This window comes from Mauremys reevesii, linkage group 3, assembly GCF_016161935.1.
Source record: "Mauremys reevesii isolate NIE-2019 linkage group 3, ASM1616193v1, whole genome shotgun sequence".
NCBI classification, from domain to species: domain Eukaryota; kingdom Metazoa; phylum Chordata; order Testudines; family Geoemydidae; genus Mauremys; species Mauremys reevesii.
In genome coordinates, this window is record NC_052625.1 from 62,506,565 (window position 1) to 62,525,068 (window position 18,504).

Below are 18,504 nucleotides of genomic sequence, written 5' to 3' on the forward strand. Positions count from 1 at the left end.
ATTCCCATCCATGTAGTCATTCCTCTTTTGCTTTCTCTTGCAGCTTGGGTTACTGTAATAGTTGGATAGCTGAAGCATAGAAAAAGAAAAACAGAAATAGATAGAAACTAGACTGTTGTTTTTGGCAGTGCATTTTTGTAAACAAAATGACACAAATTGAGGCAGAAATTCCAGTGGGAAAAAGGAAGAGAGCCGGAAGACTGAAAATACCACACAGAGCAGAGTCCCATCCAGATGGTGTTTTTAATAAATTTATCAGGCGGGTATGAAAGATGATAATGAACATTCAAAATGGGGAGTGGCAGACTCCCCTTGGGAGCAAAAACAGTATGGCACCTTCTGTGTGTTGCAGTTAGAATCACTGTTTAATTTACCACTGTAAAAAGGACCACAGTATTGCATTCAGTGTGTAATGAAACAGGTTTCTAGGCAATTATTGGGAAGTTCAGCTAGGCAAGGTAATAGTTTTTTAGGAGTTAGGCAGTTGTGGAGTAGATCAAAAATCATTCAGTGTAAAAGAGGGAGGGTAGGGCTTGGTGTGTACAAGTACATTTTTAAATAGAGTTGAGGTGTGCAGTGTTAATAAATTAATGTCTTGCATAGTTTACAAAGTATCTAGAAATGGTATATAAAGCCTCAAACCACAAACTGAAAGCATTATTGTCACACTGGCATTGCCCCCCTACCCCTTTTCTAACCCAAAGGTCAATAGTTTCCCCCCTTAAACTGAAAGCAGCAGTCTATATGTTTTCTTAATTCCAAGGAAGTCTCCTCTGTCTGCAAGGCAAGGAGGGGAGAGAAGAGCCAAATAACATTCTTTTTTGGTGCCAGCACTTGCAGTTTTTACTATCAGGAGAAGGGCAATTTCATGTCTGTCCACAGTAACACATTTTGAGTCCTTCCTATTGAAACATTTCCAGTGTTTGCCACAATTTTATTTATTTTACTTATAAATCAGAAATATGGTGAATGACTGTTTTCAGGCATGAAGGACCAGATGGTTTTTTGGTTACCATGTATGGCCACTTGGTAGCTTTTGATATGGCACATGAACAGAGGGTACTTGGTAGCTTTCTGTCATGGACCATAGGGTTAGTGCAGTGGATTTCTGGCATAGGGATTGATTTTGTCTCAGCAGCGTATGGGGGGTTGTCTCAGCAATAAGAAAAGCCATATTCCCACTCCTTTTTACAAAAACCATGAGCAGCATAGTAAAAATGGGATTCTAGGGATGCTCTTCATTTAAAATTGATCTCAATGATTTTTTAGAGCTGTAGAGTTTCATGAGTAGGTCTCAAGTTTCACATGACTGTGTTTTAACCATTTTCAAACAATGCAGTAGTTTAAAAGCACATTATAGAAGCAGCAGTTGCACCTCTATAATTGTTTGTGTTCTGACATGGTCTTAAAATAGAGCATTACATTCCTGATTTTACCTCCTTATAGGTGGTCTTTCCATGTGAAATTAGTTTATTATGCTCTAAGAATTTTCTGAGTAGTTCTTCTTTGGTTTCTTTTCATAATTTTTTATATGAATTGTTTGAAATTGGTCTCCAGGAGAAATTTATTTTTCACCATTAGTCTTTTAGTCAACTGATATATTAGAGGGGAAAAAAACACTATTAGCTACACAAAATTGGTTAAGTAATGAATTTTCAGTAGATCTAGAGCAGTAGGTAGTTTCAGAAAATAAATATTTAGCATTAAGGATAATATTTTGTCCTTACTCTTCATCAATGAAAGTTTGTCCTTCATCAGGGGCTGGCACATAAAATCTTCTATTTCAGATAAATTAATCATAGACTTATAGAAGGTTAGGGTTGAAAGAGACCTCAGGAGGTCATTTAGTCCAATCCCCTGCTAAAAGCAGGATCAACCCCAACTAAATCATCCCAGCCAGGGCTTTGTCAAGCCAAGCCTTAAAAACCTCTAAGGCTGGGGATTCCACCACCTCCCTAGGTAACCCATTCCAGTGCTTCACCACCCTCCTAGTGAAATAGTTTTTCCTAATATCCAACCTACACCTCCCCCACTGCAACCTGAGACCATTGCTTCTTGTTCTGTCATCTGCCACCACTGAGAACAGCGTAGCTCCATCCTCTTTGGAACCCCCCTTTAGGTAGTTGAAGGTTGCTATCAAATCCCGCCCCCTTTGCAAACTAAATACGCCCAGTTCCCTCAACCTCTCCTAATAAGTCATGTGTCCCAGCCCCCTAATCATTTTCGTTGCCCTCCGCTGGACTCTCTCCAATTTGTCCACATCCTTTCTGTAGTGGGGGGCCCAAAACTGGATGCAAACCTCCAGATGTAGCCTCACCAATGCTGAATAGAGGGGAATAATCACATCCCTCGATCTGCTGGCAGTGCTCCTACCAGTTTAGCCCAATATGCTGTTAGCCTTCTTGGCAACAAGGGCACACTGTTGACTCATATCCAGCTTCTCGTCCACTGTAATCCCCAGTCCTTTTCTGCAGAACTGCCACTTAGTCAGTCGGTCCTCAGCCTGTAGCAGTGCATGGGATTCTTCCATCCGAAGTGCAGGATTCTGCACTTGTCCTTGCTGAACCTCATCAGATTTCTTTTGGCCCAATCCTCCAATTTGTCTAGGTCACTCTGGACCCTATCCCTACTCTCCAGCATATCTATCTCTCCCCCAAGCTTAGTGTCATCTGCAAACTTGCTGAGAGTGCAATCCATCCCATCATCCAGATCATTAATGAAGATGTTGAACAAAACTGGCCCCAGGACCGACTCCTGGGACAGTCTGCTTGATATCGGCTGCCAACTAGAAATGGAGCCATTGATCACTACCCATTGAGCATGACAATCTAGCCAACTTTCTGTCCACCTTATAGTCCATTCATCCAATCCATACTTTTACTTGATGTCAAGAATACTGTGGGAGACCATATCAAAAGCTTTGCTAAAGTCAAGGTATATCAAGTCCACCACTTTCCCCATATCCACAGAGCCAGTATCTCATCATAGAAGGCAATCAGGTTGGTCAGGCATGACTTGCCCTTGGTGAATCCATGTTGACTGTTCCTGATCACCTTCCTCTCCTCCAAGTGCTTCAAAATGGATTCCTTGAGGACCTACTCCATGATTTTTCCAGGGACCGAGGTGAAGCTGACCGGTCTGTAGTTCCCTGGATTCTCCTTCTTCCCTTGTTTAAAGATGGGCACTATATTTGCCTTTTTCCAATCGTTCAGGACCTACTCCGATCGCCATGAGTTTTCAAAGATAATGGCGAATGGCTCTGCAATCACATCAGCCAGCTCCCTCAGCATCCTCAGATGCATTAGATTTGGACCAATGGACTTGTGCATGTCCAGCTTTTCTAAAAAGTCCTTTATCTGTTCTTTCACCTCCTCCCCATACTGTGCTGCCCAGTGCAGCAGTCTGGGATATGGCCTTGTCTTTGAAGACCAAAGCAAAAAAAGCATTGAGTACTTCAGCCTTTTCCAAATCATCTGTCACTAGGTTGCCTCCCCCATTCAGTAAGGGTCCCACACTTTCCCTGACCACCTTCTTGTTGCTAACATACCTGTAGAAACCCTTCTTGTTACCCTTCACATCCCTTGCTAGCTGCAATTCCAATTTTGCTTTGGCCTTCCTGATTACACTCCTGGCATGCTTGAGCAATATTTTTATACTCCTCCCTAGTCATCTGTCCAAGTTTCCACTTCTTGTAAGCTTCCTTTCTATGTTTAAGCTCACTGAAGATTTCTCTGTTAAGCCAAGCTGGTCACCTGCCATATTTGCTATTCTTTCTGCACATCAGATTGGTTTGTTCCTGCACCCTCAATAAGGCTTCCTTAAAATACAGCAAGCTCTCCTGGACTACTTTACCCCTCATATTAGTCTCCCAGGGGATCCAGCCCATCAGTTCCCTGAGGGAGTCAAAGTCTGCTTTTCTGAAGTCCTGAGTCCATATTCTGCTGCTTTCCTTTCTTCTTTTTGTCAGGATCCTGAAGTTGACCATCTCATGGTCACTGCCGCCCCGGTTGCCACCCACTTTTACTTCCCCTACCAATTCTTATCTGTTTGTGAGCAGCCAGTCAAGAGGATCATGGCTTCTACTTGGTTTCTCCAGCACTTGCACCAGGAAGTTGTCCCCAACTGTATTGCTCTCCCAGTAGATGTCAGGGTGATTGAAGTCCTCCATGAGAACCAGAGCCTGTGATCTGAAAACTTCTGTTAGTTGTCCAAAGAAAGCCTCGTCTACCTCATCCTCCTGGTCTGGTGGTCTATAGCAGATGCCCACCACAACATCACCCTTGTTGCTCTCGCCTCTAAACTTAACCCAAAGACTCTCAACAAGCTTTTCTCCAGTTCCATACTGGAGCTTGGAGCAATCATACTGCTCTCTTACATACAGTTTAACTCCTCCACCTTTTCTCTCCCACCTGTCTTCCTGAACAGTTCATACCCATCCATGGCAGTGCTCCAGTCGTGTGAGTTACCCCACCAAGTCTCAGTTATTTCTATCACAGTTCCTTGACTGTGCCAGGACTTCAGTTCTTCCTGCTTGTTTCCCAGGCTTCTTGCGTTCAGGTACCTAAGATAACTAGTTGATTGCCCTAGTTTCTCAGTATGAATCAGGAGGCCGCCCCTGTTGCACCCTCCTCCTTGTGTTTCCTTCCACTTCCCCACTTACCTTTGGGCTTAGGTCACCGTCCCCCGGTGAACCTAATTTAAAGCCCTCCTTGCCAGGTTAGCAAGCCTGCCTTTGAAGAGGCTCTTCCCTCTCCATTAGGTGGACCCCATCTCTTCCTAGCACTCCTTCTTCCTGGCACAACATCCCATGGTCAAAGAATCCAAAGCCCTCTCTCCAACACCACCTGCATAACCACGCATTTACCTCCACAATTCGATGGTCCCTACCTGGGCCTTTTCCTTCAACAGGGAGGATGGATGAGAACACAACTTGCCCCTCAAACTCCTTTATCCTTCTTCCCAGAGCCACGTAGTCTGCAGTGACCCACTCCAGGTCATTCTTGGCAGTATCACTGTGGAGAAGTAGGAAGGGGTATCGGTCCGAGGGCTTGATCAGTCTTGGCAGACACTCTGTCGCATCCTGAATTCTAGCTCCAGGCAAGCAGCACACTTCTTGAGTCTCCCAGTCTGGATGGCAGATGGATGACTCCATCCCCCTTAGGAGGGAGTCCCAACCACCACCACCTGTCTCCTCCTCTTGAGAGTTGTGGTCATGGAACCCCCAATCCCTAGGACAAGGAGTGAATCTAACTTGCCCTTCTGAAGAGTAAATGAATATTAGAAGGCAGAAGGGAAATGTGGAAGACAAGATTATGGGAGATCATGGTGAGGGCATATGAGTGGGATAGAAGACTAGATAAACTAAGGAGAAAGACAGAAAGGGGTGGGCAGGGAGGACCAGGTGAAAGGGAGACAGTTATAGGGGCAGGGGATGTAGAAGGACAGAATTAGAAGACAGTAAATTCAATCCCCCTTCCAGTAGCCAACAGGGAGGATTGCGTTAATGCATTTAAACTTGGCTTTTGAGCCTGAAATGATCCCACACTCATTGCGGGTGGGTACTTCTCGCTATAGGATATGTCTTCTGTGCAGAGTTTTTACTTCGGTTTTGCACTGACCCCTCCCCTCCTATCCACACACCAAACCCTCTCAGCCAAGTTTGGTGATGTTTTCAATCTGGGCTTGGTGGCTCATCAGAGGCTATAATTATAGCCCAAGTGAGGCTTTCACTCAGGCTGGTAACATGCCCACCTTGCAGAGCGGATGCAGGCTAAATCAGTTGAGTGCTGATAGTCATCCACTGCCTTCCCTTAATTCCCCTCACGTGCCCAGAAAAACAGACATGTCTCCCACGATTCATTGGGAAAGTATCATAGAGAAGCTGAGCTTGCAGCAGCGCAAAGTGCCATGGGATATGCCTCCCAAATATCCTATCAATATACATAGGTGTACACAGCACCAGTGAAGACACAGTAACTCAGTTGTGGCTTTGTAGCGTGGGTACTTAGGACCAGGTGCTGACCATCAATGTTAACACTGCAGTGAAGACATAGCCCTAGACTCAAAAAGAGGAAAGAAACAAACAATGTGATTTAAAAAAAAATACATATGCATCTAGCAGTTTAATCCAGTCTCATGAGTTTTGGGGGATCTGTTTCATGGTGTTTAAATGCTTGTAGCAATACTGGGGGTTGCCCTTCCTCATACCCTCAACCACAATCCACACTTGCCACTTTGGGCTCTCCAGGTCCTGTTTATTGTTAAACAGTTGCTACATACATAATACACCTCACAAAAACCACAAAAGCAAGGAAATGAAAAGATAGTCAACCTCTACTCCTCTACCCCAAGCTCACATATTAGTACCACCACAGCTAAAATATGCTACAGATCACAAGCCACAATCTTAACTCTGTCTCCTTAGGGACACCAACTTTCCAGTACGCCCTATACAAAACACCCACAACTAACAATATTTGGAGCTGATAGTTTAGTGAAAGGAGTGTGCTGAAGGGAAAGTTGAGGGGAGTAGTCTGGCTGCGGTTGGAGGGGGTAATTTGGAAAAGGTGGCACTGAACAGATGGCATTCCTAGTGGGGCAGAGTTAAGGTTGTGGGGTTATAATAGTTACACTAGTGGTCCAATTCTAAAGGATCTTTTTCATTTGCTCATAACTTGGTTAAATTTTTACTCTTTGGGCTGAAATTTTGCACATTTGTTCTTAGTTTTAGTGTGAGGAATGGGGATAGGTTGGGCTGAATTTTTGTTTTGAAGACTTGAGCAAAAATGATTCAACTGGTTTCAAGAATGAAGTAGTACTGTACACTTTTGCCATTATGAAACATTTCACCCTCTCCACCTTTTTAAATAGGTATAGTACTTCAGCATGAGCTGGTTTAAAAAAAAACAACAGGAACTTGAATGGGACAATAGGTCACGGATGTGCCTTTTAGAGGTCTGAGAAAATTCAGTTTTGCTTTGCTTTAGTTGTAAGAGTTAACAAAGTGTATTTTGTGTATATGCTCGTCCTTTCGATTATATATTATTGGCACTGCACATACACATGTATGTAAACAGATTAGAAATTTTCAGGCAGTACATGATCGCTGAACAGCTATTGTTTCTGCACAGGAATATGTAAAAGTGTCAGGTGGAGATATTTTATTTTAAATGTGTATGTACATGTGGAATACAATTTGTGAGGGTACTTGTGGAATGAGGCAGGGATGTGAAGAAGCCCGGTATTTTTCCATACAATAGGTTTGTCTTCACTGTGTTTCCCCCTAAGCTGACCTCTCTTCACATACAAAAATATCTAGCTTGAGTTAAGTGGTGCTTTAAACTTGAGCTAGCTGGCCCCTCAGGAGGTGTGGGTTAAAGCTGAGAGCTGCTGACAATTGCTCTGTTCTGCTAATCTAAATACTCTGTGCAGCTTGAGTGATGTTTTGTAGTGTGACCACTCTCAGTTGAGCTAGATTAACTCAAGTGGAGTTAATTCAAGTGTTGATAAGTTGAGCTAACACTACAGTGAAGACAGGACTAATATATGAAGATGAATATGGAAAGAGGCATGCCTCATGCTGTATAATAAGTGAAGGTGCTTATGAAGGGATGCAGGATTATGGTGGCTCACAGAACATGTTAGATTGTGTGTAGCAAAACAGGGAAAGGGCCTTATAGCATGCAGTAAATAAGGCAAGACATCATCTGTTATATACTGAGGCTCTATCTATCTATCTATCTATCTATCTATCGCTGAACAGCTGCTTTATTCACTGAGTAATATCTCATCTGCATATCAAAGGAGGCAGTGGCCCTGTCAAAAATAATATATTATATAATTAAACTATGTATCATAATACATACATACAAGTGGTCAAGATTACGGTTCAACAAGCAACTTTAATTTTTACATTTCCAAACTTGAGAGCTTAATTTTGCAATCCAGACATTCCTTTACCATAGTTTTTTGCATTTGAAGTGGTGTTAGATACAAATCTGAAAGGTTTAGCTGAAGAAAGAAGGAATATCTTAAGACTCATGTGTCCACTGTTAAGAGGGCGCTGGACTTGAATAGTATATCTCTAATGAAGGGATTTCTGCCATCTTTATAAATGTAAAAGTGTATGTATTTGTCTCTTTACTGTCAAGATGAAGTTTGAAAACTTGACAGCAGCTTTTAGGCTAAATGAATTATAGAAAGGAACTAGTTAAGAAAGTACTTTACCTGCTTAAATGTTGCTTAAGGTAAATAATGGGGAATTCAAGAAATAAGAACTTTTTGTGAAAACACTTCGTAAAACACAGTGTACAAAAAAGCACTCCGTGCACACACAAGCCCACCCCATCCTTTCAACATGTTCTGAGAGGAGTTAAAAGCCTTCACATTATTACTGTTTTGATCTTTGGGGAAATTGCTTAAATGGCCTCTACCCATAAATAAACTATTACTGTAATGATCTGTGTTTGCTTTGGAAAGATGGGGAAGCTATTTCAGAAGGGTGAAACAGATTGGAGTCCACTGAGTATGCAGTCCTAAACAGAACAGAATGAGTAGGAAAAGAACCAGTCCATGCAAAGGAACAATCTCTAATAAGATGTCTTTCCTGAATCAGAGGAAAATGCGCTTAATATTCAAACATTGTTTTATTCTGGCACAAATGAGTTTGTAAGCTTCCTAAACCTCTAAAAACATTACAGAAAATATTTTAATTCTAGCTTTTAGTTTGTCACAGAATTGCAGGCTAACCTTGATTATTTGAAACTCTCTATTATCATATCAGTCATCCATTCATTACATTGAAGGTTCCCTCAATTTTCTGAACTTATTCATGGTTGCTGTGACTTTCAAATAATTGCAGTTCTACTACATAAGAGATAGGTATTTTATTAATATTTATAATTATTGTGTTACCCAGGCCCCATATTCTCTGGTAAACTCTTTTACTTTGTGACAGCAGTGGTGCAGTGGCATTTTTGCAGTCACATATAAATGGACACATGATCCAAAATGAGTTTTGAATAAAAATCCATGTAAAAAGGAAAACAAAACTCTCATAATACTGCAACGCTACCCCCAGGAGGGAAAATAGCATCTTATCTCTTTTCCTCCACTCCCATTAAGTTAAGGTCTATATGGTCTCTGTTTTCCTCTCCTTGCCAAGAGACGTAACTTCTTCTGTGCAGGATTTTATTTTTACTCCTACCTGTCTCTGCTTGATTGGTTGGGGAATGCTCCTGTTATTGGCATTCCATTCACTTTGCCTGAGCCTGGGCATGCTTGTCTAGGGGAAGCTATCAACAGGTCCTTCACATCAACAGGAAAGAAAGCAGAATGTTACTGTCCCAACTGTGATATCCCAAATGGTAGTTATCCCTGAATGTTAGTTATCAATACTTATTTTGTCACACGACTACGCTGGAATCAGTGCTGTAAAAATTGTACTGCTTCGGTTCAGAGAGCGCAATTGTTTTTAATTTATGCCATGAAACAGATGCATAGCTCCCTGTGTTAGCAATAATTCTATGCTTATTTTTTATTCTTCACCAGAAATAAAAATTGTTAAAACTGGAGATCTCATTTGCTGTCCATTTGCTCTTTTTGTGTTTTAATTCATAGTTCCCACTGAAAATGTTGCAACAATTGCAGACTGTGCCAGTGTGATTGAGGGTGTAAGTCGAAGTCGCAATGCCTTATTGAATGGAGATACAAAGAATTATGACTGGGATTCCGGGTACACATGTCATCAGCTAGGCAGTGGTGCTATTGTGGTACAGCTAGCACAGCCATTCATGATTGGATCAATACGGTAAGGGGATTCTTCTTCTCTAAAGAACTGGTAACAATGAGGCTTCAGCAGCCTTACAGATAAAATTGCTTTCTTGTAAATCGACTCTGAAACATGCAGAATTTCCTGGTCAGTAATTGTATCATTGGAGATATTTTAGTATTTATCCATTTGTTTTTTTTATTTTTGTTCCAATATAGCATAGTATGTTTAATTTCTCAACATCTATCAAATTTTATGTCAAAATACAGTAATACAATATCAGAACAAAAGTAAAACTTACGTGATGTCAAATGACTGCCTTGTACATCTGTATGGATAGCACCAAAATACAAAAGTAAGATTTTAAAAAAGTTAAAAAAGAAAAAAAAGTCTACTGTATTAAAACAGAAAATTAGTTTCAACCTTGACTATGGAGCAGCTAGACGCTCTGTAATACACATTATTAGATAAAAATGAGAGCAGCAACTGAAGAAAGGAGAGAGTCATCTTAAGATATGTCCACTCTTAGGGTATGTCTTCACTGCAGAGTTAGGATGGGTTCTGATGCCCTAGGCTAGAGAGCCTGAGCTCCAGTTCAAACCACTATGTCCATACTGCTATTTTTAGCACGCTAGTTCAAGCCCCACCAGCATGACTCTGTCTTCCCCGGGCTGGGAGGCTCGCTATTACCTACAGAGTAGAGTTATCGCATTGAACTGATTGTTTTCACACTAAGGGATTGTCTACATGTGAAAGTTAATTTGGATTAAAATAGGGTGGGAATTTAAAGTTCAATAGTTATTCCTGAAAAACTCCATTATTTTGGAATAAGAGTAGCTTGTTCCTGTTTCTTATTCCACTTTCAAAGTGGATTATGCTGAACTAGAACAAGGCTCTCTTATTCTGGAATAAGAGTGTATGCACATGGAGCTATCCCAGAATAGCTATTTGGAATAATTCAATATATAGACAAGCCCTAAGAAAATCAGGTAATGTTCTTGTATATTGTCAGGAACTGCAGTTGTATCTTATGTGACATGATGAAAAAGAAGAGAGGTTTCTGAATTTTCAGTGCTTGTGGATGAAGCTGGAAATCTGGCACCCTCAGAGGTTAGCAATAGCTGATCTACAAAGGCAGACGTGTATTGCTAGAAACTAGATCTGTGCCCTCTCCCTATTAAGACAGGTACCTGGCTGATTAGCCAGTGAGATTCAAATGCGTTGCGACAATTGATTCTTTTTTTCTGTCTTTTTTAATTAAAACAAAATTTGAGACATTGATCAAACCTGAAGGAGAATATCAGTACAGGCACAAGGAAAAGGAAAAGGTCTGAGACTTAAGGATTTTCTCTTGTACCCTGTCCTCCTCTTATTCACATTATACACTAACTGTCTGTACATTTGCATTTTTTTTTAGAAGTGAGCTATTTTTGGATGAGTGCAGAATTGATTAACCACTTAGTTTAGTACTCCTGCACCTTATAAATTTCAATAAATATTTATTGTCCTCCTGATAAATTTGTGTTTTATAGTTTCAACTTGTAACTAAGTATTATGGCAGTTATAAAACTGAAGTTATCTGTGTAGGGGTTAGACACCCTGACAGGTTCTTAACCATAACATTAGCAATTGCAATAATACTGCTATAGAAATTACACTGAATTTGAGTCCAGAGATGCTGCTGGTGAACATTGAATGAGCAATGATATTAAAGTCAGTATCTTTGTGCAGTGAACAATTCACACTCTTCAGTTTGGGCTTTTATATCCTCAACCAACTATCACAGCTTACATAGAAAAAGGAAAAATACAGTACTCAGAATGTCTTAGAAGTTGGTGATTGAGAAGTAATTACCTCATTTTCATACCAATTTAAAAACATTAACATTTAAGAATAAAAAATCTGCAGAGGCCTGACAATATAAAAGATATGGGGACTAATCACTAATTTATATAATTTCTCAGTTTATAGTTCCTTTGCCTATCATCTTTCAATTGTCTAATCATTATATCCTTTTCAGTATTTTCAGTTTAGTGCAAGAAATTGACTATTTTCTGTAATTAAGCTCTGTGCCACCCTCTATTGTCTTCCAGCAGAACCAATTTTAATAATTCTCATTATTAAACAGTTTTAGAGGAATGGTAGCTTTTGGGACCAGAAAGTGATGGTTATATAATTGGTTTGTGTAATAGTGTAAATTAAAATATAAACTATATTATTCCATATTACAAAATTAATAGTCAGTTGTAATGAGAGTGAACTGTGAAAACATGGGGTCAGTTTCTCAACTCAGACTCTGCCAGCTTTTTGGTGCTGCAACAGAATAAACCAGATGGAAAGCTACTCAAAAGGGGCATCCAGGGATTCCTCTGAGAGAGGTGAATCCTCGAGTAGTGTAGAGTTAAAGAGGTAGTGCTACACCACCTATATCCCCTCCAATCTCCCCACCCTCTTTAAAAGACAAAAGAAACCACACTGCCTCCTCATAGACCAAACTAAAACCAGATACATATGGGTTTAGCTTATGAAATTGCATTTGCTACTGCAGGAAAATTCACCAGCCCTAACAGCAGCCGCCAATGAAATGTCCATTCAGTCATCTTGGACAGCAGCATTTATTTCAGAGTTCATAAACCTCTTAACCTCTTGATGCATGTCCAGCATTTAACCTAACATCAGACTTTTTAAAACAAGTGTGAAAAAAATTACTCTCTCCCAAAGTAGTGCAAGGCAACCACAGACAAATGTTCAGTCTCAAATGCTGAAGAAGCAAAACACTGCCTTGGTCACTAGTGAAGTTGTCTTGTCCCTGAATAGTATGACTATAAACATAGACCATAGAGGTCCTTCTTTTGTCACCATTCTGCTACATCAGCATTACACTATTGCTGTCCATTCTCATATTGTTTAGCTGCTATTGCTGTCTAGTAGCTTCCCATAGTGTGAATCCTGAAAGGTCAAAGGTGCTGCTATTATCAGGAGTCCCAGAATGAGGAACCAGAATTGAGTTAAGCTGAATTTAGTACAAAAATTTAGTCAGTTATGTTTCCCCTTCATTTAAACCTGCATTTTTTTTTAGCAAGATGGAGGATCCGCCACAATCTTTGTCTATTCTTCTTTAGTTACCTCTCTCAAGGCACTTTGAGTGATCCCATTTTTCTAGCTGGGAGAGGAGGATCCTTCCAAAGTCCAGCAGCACTTCTCTTAGTTAGGCTATAGAGAGTCAATATAGAGTGAATTGCTCCTTCCTTGAGAAGCTGAGTTTGTTACTAGACCAATGGGCTGGGCCCTAAACTGTTGATTAGGAATGAAAACATGTTTTGAGTTTCATAATCATGACTATGTTCAGATTACATCGTAAATCCTAAGAGATCAAGAACAGCGATTTTTAAAAAGAGTAGTAGATGCTTGTAGTCTACAGAAACTGGAAGGAACTCCATGAAAGTCATATTTCAGGGTTAGAAAGTATTACCATGGCAACTAAATTGTGTCTCTATGAAAACAGAAGGGCTGTTGAAACTCATATGCATTGGAAATGCAGAAGGTTAAACCTTTAGGAACCTGTTTTGTGCTTGTGATTTATTGCAGATTTAATTTATTTGTCTCCTTCAAATGATTGTTTATAAACTGAGAAGCACTTGACTCCCAGATATAAATATTTAGCAAGAAATTCTAATGAATATTACAAGCTTAGAAATATTTTCATAGTAATCAGCCATTGCAACAAAATACCTGTAAACATTTTGAATTTTTTTTTAAAGAAGAAAATGAGTTTATTTGTATCTTTTAGATTTTGGATAGGAAATACAAAATTATCATTTATGAAGTTTATCTAATAAAAAGTTAAGGCTCACACGTGGCAGATAATAATATACTTGAAGCAGATAGCTGATGCAGAACATAAAACATCCCTTTAGCCAGTTTCTGATATGCTGTTTTCTACTTGGACTGAAAATATCTTTTACATTTTCCCCTCTGATTGGTCCTTATCAATAACAAAAAAAAAGTTATCCCATGAGGAGCAGAAATGTAGTAAATTGTATATTTAACGTGGCAAACACAATACAAGTGCCTTCCTATTTAGCTGCTAAAATCGTTTTTAGTAATGAAAGTGCTGCAGTATCAAAATCAGCTGAGTAGCTGTAACTCTAGTCTAGCAATCCTTGAATTGGAGGTTTTAATGATATTATAGTTCCATATTTGACTGATAACCCTATAGATTTTTTTTCTACTGGTTTCCCAAAGGAGTAGAGGAGGCAACCCACAAATACATAATTTGTAATCGTGTATATGGTATTCACCTGCATCTTAATTTCTTTCTCATGTTAAAATAAATAGGCTTATTTTATACCTCTGTAAACATATATTAACTACTTGTCCCTCTTTAGTAATAGTAATAGGCACATATATGGTGCTTTTCATCTTCAAAGTACCTTCTAACATTAAAGGTTTTGTATTAATTTGTTAATGTTTTCTCTGTATTTCATCATCCCAAACACCTATTATACCGGTATTTCCAATTATCCCATGCAATTTTTGCTAATTATCACTTTCTTCCCTTACTGCTAATCTTCGATGCTTTCCTGATCCTGCAGTGAAGTCATAACTACAAATACATGATGATATAAGCACAAAACAAGTGTGCAGGATTATGGCTCCTCTGCAGGATCCAGCAAAGGGACCTGGCTGGCTGCAGGAAAACCTATTCAAACACAAATAAATGCATTAACAGAAAGCGAGATTACAGAAACTGTAGGTAATTTAAGTGTCTTTCCATAAAAATATTCTGTTTATTAAAGCTTGCCCATTAAATCTTTCTTTAAGAGTGTTGTTACCTTGTGCTTGAATATTTTCTGACCCGCAGCTGATTTTCTAGCAGACTGCACATACTGTATGGACATATTATAGTTTGGTATCTGTGTTTAATGAACTGCCGTTAATGTATTCAAGAAGGGGATATGTTCTTGTAAGGTGGATAATTATTAAGTATTTTCTCTGCTCCCTGTGAGTACACAGTTATTTACTATACTTAGAACATGCTGTTCAGGGAAAAAAAATCCTTCCCCAGAAAGCTGACAGATTAACAGTATAGACCCATAGAATTATAGGGATGCTCAGGATCTTGAGAGGTTACCTAATCCAGCCCCCATGCACTGAGGTAGAACCAAGAATATCTAGAACATCGCTGACAGTTTTGTCTAGCCAGTTCCTAAAAACCACCCTTGGAAATCTAGTCCAGGGCTTAACTATCTTTATCGTTGGAAAACTTTTTCTAATATCTAACCTAAATCTCGCTTGCTGCAGATTAAGCCCATTACTTATCCTACCCTTGGTGGACACAGAGAGCAATTAATCACCGTTCCCTTTATAACAGCCCTTAACATATTTGAAGACTGTTATCTGGTCTCCCACCAGTCATTTCCTCTCAAGACTAAACATGCCCAGTTTTTTAATCTGAGCAGCAGCAATGTAAAATACTGACTTAAATGTGGTACAAATAATCACAGGGGTAGCATATGACACTTTTAGCTGTTTTGAAAAAAAGTATTGTTGCCTCTTTTGGCCTGAAGGGTAGCCAATATTTGGGGCCTTGCACGTTTGTTCCATTAGGGGGAGAAATTGATAATACAAGTCAGTTATTTCTTTGGTGGAATCCTGTTTATTTACTAAGAGTGTACCCAAATCTTGTTTTCCTGAACACAGTAGAAACAAACAGCATGCAGCCTCCCTTCTCAGAAATTCCGAAGCCTGCCTTTCCAGCAAGTTCCATGCCCAAGGAGATTTTTGTCTCTGCTCCCTCTCAAGGCTCACAACTGCTTCTTTCATTGTGTGCTGGTATTTTTTCTCCTGCCCTTTTACTTCTCTCACACACATCTTGCCAAATAATCCCCTAGCCTCTACAATTGAAATCAGGAAACCCTTTAGTAGGTTTAGTTTCTGATCAGACCATAACATAGGACCCATTGCCTTGAGTGGCAGCTTCTGCTGTTTCCAGCTATGTCACTACATAAATGGGCTTAATTGCTCTTTTTATGGATCCTGACAGAAGGGTGCTTAGCATATCTTATCAGCTTTAACCAGGTCTGTGATTGTCTGTAGATGAAAAACCTGTTTGGTGGCAGCCATTAACACCTTCCAGCATATCTATATTTACAATATATATTTCTTGAGCTAGAGGACAAGGTATAGCAGCCCGATGCCATTTGCTGAGGGCATGTCTACACTTGCAGATGTAGAGCGCTTTGCGTTAAACCAGCCTTTGTAGAGCTCAGGAGGGGAAAGCGCTCCAGTCTGTCCACACTGACAGCTTCAAGCGCACTGGCATGGCCACATTTGCACTCTTGCAGCGGCATTGGGAGCGGTGCATTATGGGCAGCTATCCCAGCATGCAAGTTACTGCAATGTGCTTTTCAAATGCGGGGAGGGGGGTGGAGTGTGACAGGGAGTGTGTTGTGTGTATGTAGGGGGAGAGAGAGTGGGTTTTGTGGGGGCTGAGAGCATGTCGGCATGCTGTCTTGTAAGTTCAGACAGCAGCAGACTTCCCCCCCATCCCGCCCCCTCTCTCACTGACAGCATTCCACACTAATGGTTGCTTTGTCTCGGGGCAGATAAGCAGCCGGCTGTCAGAAATGGAGCTTTCAAAGGGCCTATCCGTATTCATGCTGCGATTCAAAACAAAGACAAGAGTGGCCACTTGACTTAAGGGGATGATGGGACGTTTCCGGAGGCTGATCAGTGTGCAGTAATGCAACACCCCATTCACACTGGCGTTGCGGCGCTCCAGCAGGGGCGCAGCAAACATTATTCCACTCACCGAGGTGGAGTACCAGCAGCGCTGTAGCTGCGGAGTCAGAGTGCTCTACGTGCCTTGCCAGTGTGGACGGGTAGTGAGCTAGTGCGCCCTTTATTGTGCTGTAACTCGCAAGTGTAGCCAAGCCCTAAGACACTCAGTAGTGAATGTTGCATATACCTGTATGAGAATATTAGGGATACTGAATGTGATAGGCAACACGGTTACTCTATGCCCAAGGCTAGGAAAGAGGACACTTGGATTCTAGACAAGGCTTTGGCCAGGCTGCAGGTGCGGTGTTCTCTGTTCCTAGCAAGCATGGGGCCTGCCTAGTGCCCAGCAGGGGAGAGAAGCTGCGGCCCCGCATCTGCCGGGGACAGAGAACTCCAGGGCTGCAGGCTGCGGGTGCCAGTGTTTTCGGTCCCTGGCAGGCGCGGGGCCACGGCTTAAGCCGGAGAGAAGCCGCGGCCCCACGCCTGCCGGGGACAGAGAACTCCGGGGCTGCAGCCTGCGGGCGCCGGTGTTCTCTGTCCTCGCGGCTTCTCTCTGGCTTCTCTCTGCGCTGTCCAGAACTGCTGCCAAAAAAAAAAAACAGCTCCGACTCTGGTGCCTGGAGTTGGCCCTGTATGTGAGTATTCTTCCGCTGCACTGATACTGCTGTTTTCTTGTGTTTTGCGATTTATTATTTTTTTAACATCTTGCTCTAAAATGAGTGATTCAAATAAAAGACAGCATACGTATTATTTCAACGCAGAGTGGGAAGAATCCTATTGTTTTATTAAAAATAAAGGGAAATGTGTTTGTTTATTGTGCGGGGGTGCTGTTGCAGTGCTGAAAAAACATAATGTCGAATGTCATTTCCAAACTAATCACGGCTCTTTTGACATTAGCCATCCACTTAAATCTGAGTTGAGAAAGGTTTGATTTGAATTGGTTAATTTTCTTCTATCTGCCCAGCAATCTGTTTTCACTAGACAAGTGGTAAAGTCTAAAGGTGCTACTATTGCTTCCTTTAAAACTGCTCATCTGCTCGCAAAGAAGAAAAAACCCTTTCAAGATGGTGAATTGTTGAAGGAAGCATTTTTTACTGGTGCTGATTGCCTGTTTCAAGGATTTCCTAACAAGGGTGAGATTTTGTCGGCAGTTATCGGACAGCACAGTTATGAGGAGGATACATGCAATTTCAAGCAACATGCAAACTCAGCTAAAGGATGACTTTGAAATATGTGACTGCTTTTCACTGCAATTCGATGAGTTGACAGATATATCGGATACAGCGCAGTTGGCAGTTATGGTGAGAATGGTATTTAGTGACTTCACCATAAAAGAAGAGTTACTAAAAGTATTGCCTATGAAAGGGCGAACAAAGGGTGAGGACATCTATAATTTATTCAAATCATATGCAACATCAATTAGTATGCCACTACACAAGCTGTCTGCGATCACCACTGATGGGGCACCAGCAATGATGGGCAGCGCCAATGGATTCATTGCACTCTGTAAGAAGAATGAATCCTTTCCAAACTTCATGTCTTATCATTGCATTATTCACCAAGAAGCTTTATGCGTCAAAGTTCTTTCTTTTCAACATGTCATGAATGTCGTTATTCAAATAATTAACTCTATTCGAGCAAAACCTTTGCAACACCGACTTTTTAAGGCCCTGTTGGAAGATGTTGATGATAAATAATCTGATCTTATCTTGCACACAGAAGTACAATGGCTCAGCAAAGGTAAAGTTCTTGCATGTTTTTTAAGCCTAATTGAAGAGATCAAAGAATTTCTGAAGTCCACAAATCAGAACTTCAAGCAACTAGAAGACTCCAGCTGGTTAATGGACTTGGCTTTTCTTGCCGACATCACTGACAAATTGAACATTTTAAATCTTGAGCTCCAGGGAAAAGACAAACATGTGGCTCAAATGATAGGTTCTGTAAAATCATTC

The 18,504-nt window shown here is 40.8% G+C and overlaps 1 protein-coding gene across 3 annotated transcripts in view; it reads left to right on the top strand.

Annotated features, from left to right (window-relative positions):
• The window catches only part of BTBD9 (BTB domain containing 9), a 280,634-nt gene that overhangs the window by 177,540 nt on the left and 84,590 nt on the right, over window positions 1–18,504 (top strand). For all 3 annotated transcript variants that reach the window (XM_039529948.1, XM_039529950.1, XM_039529949.1), the window contains exon 10: window positions 9,619–9,808. In XM_039529948.1, coding sequence (XP_039385882.1) covers window positions 9,619–9,808 — 190 coding nt within the window. The remainder of the gene's footprint in view (window positions 1–9,618; window positions 9,809–18,504) is intronic.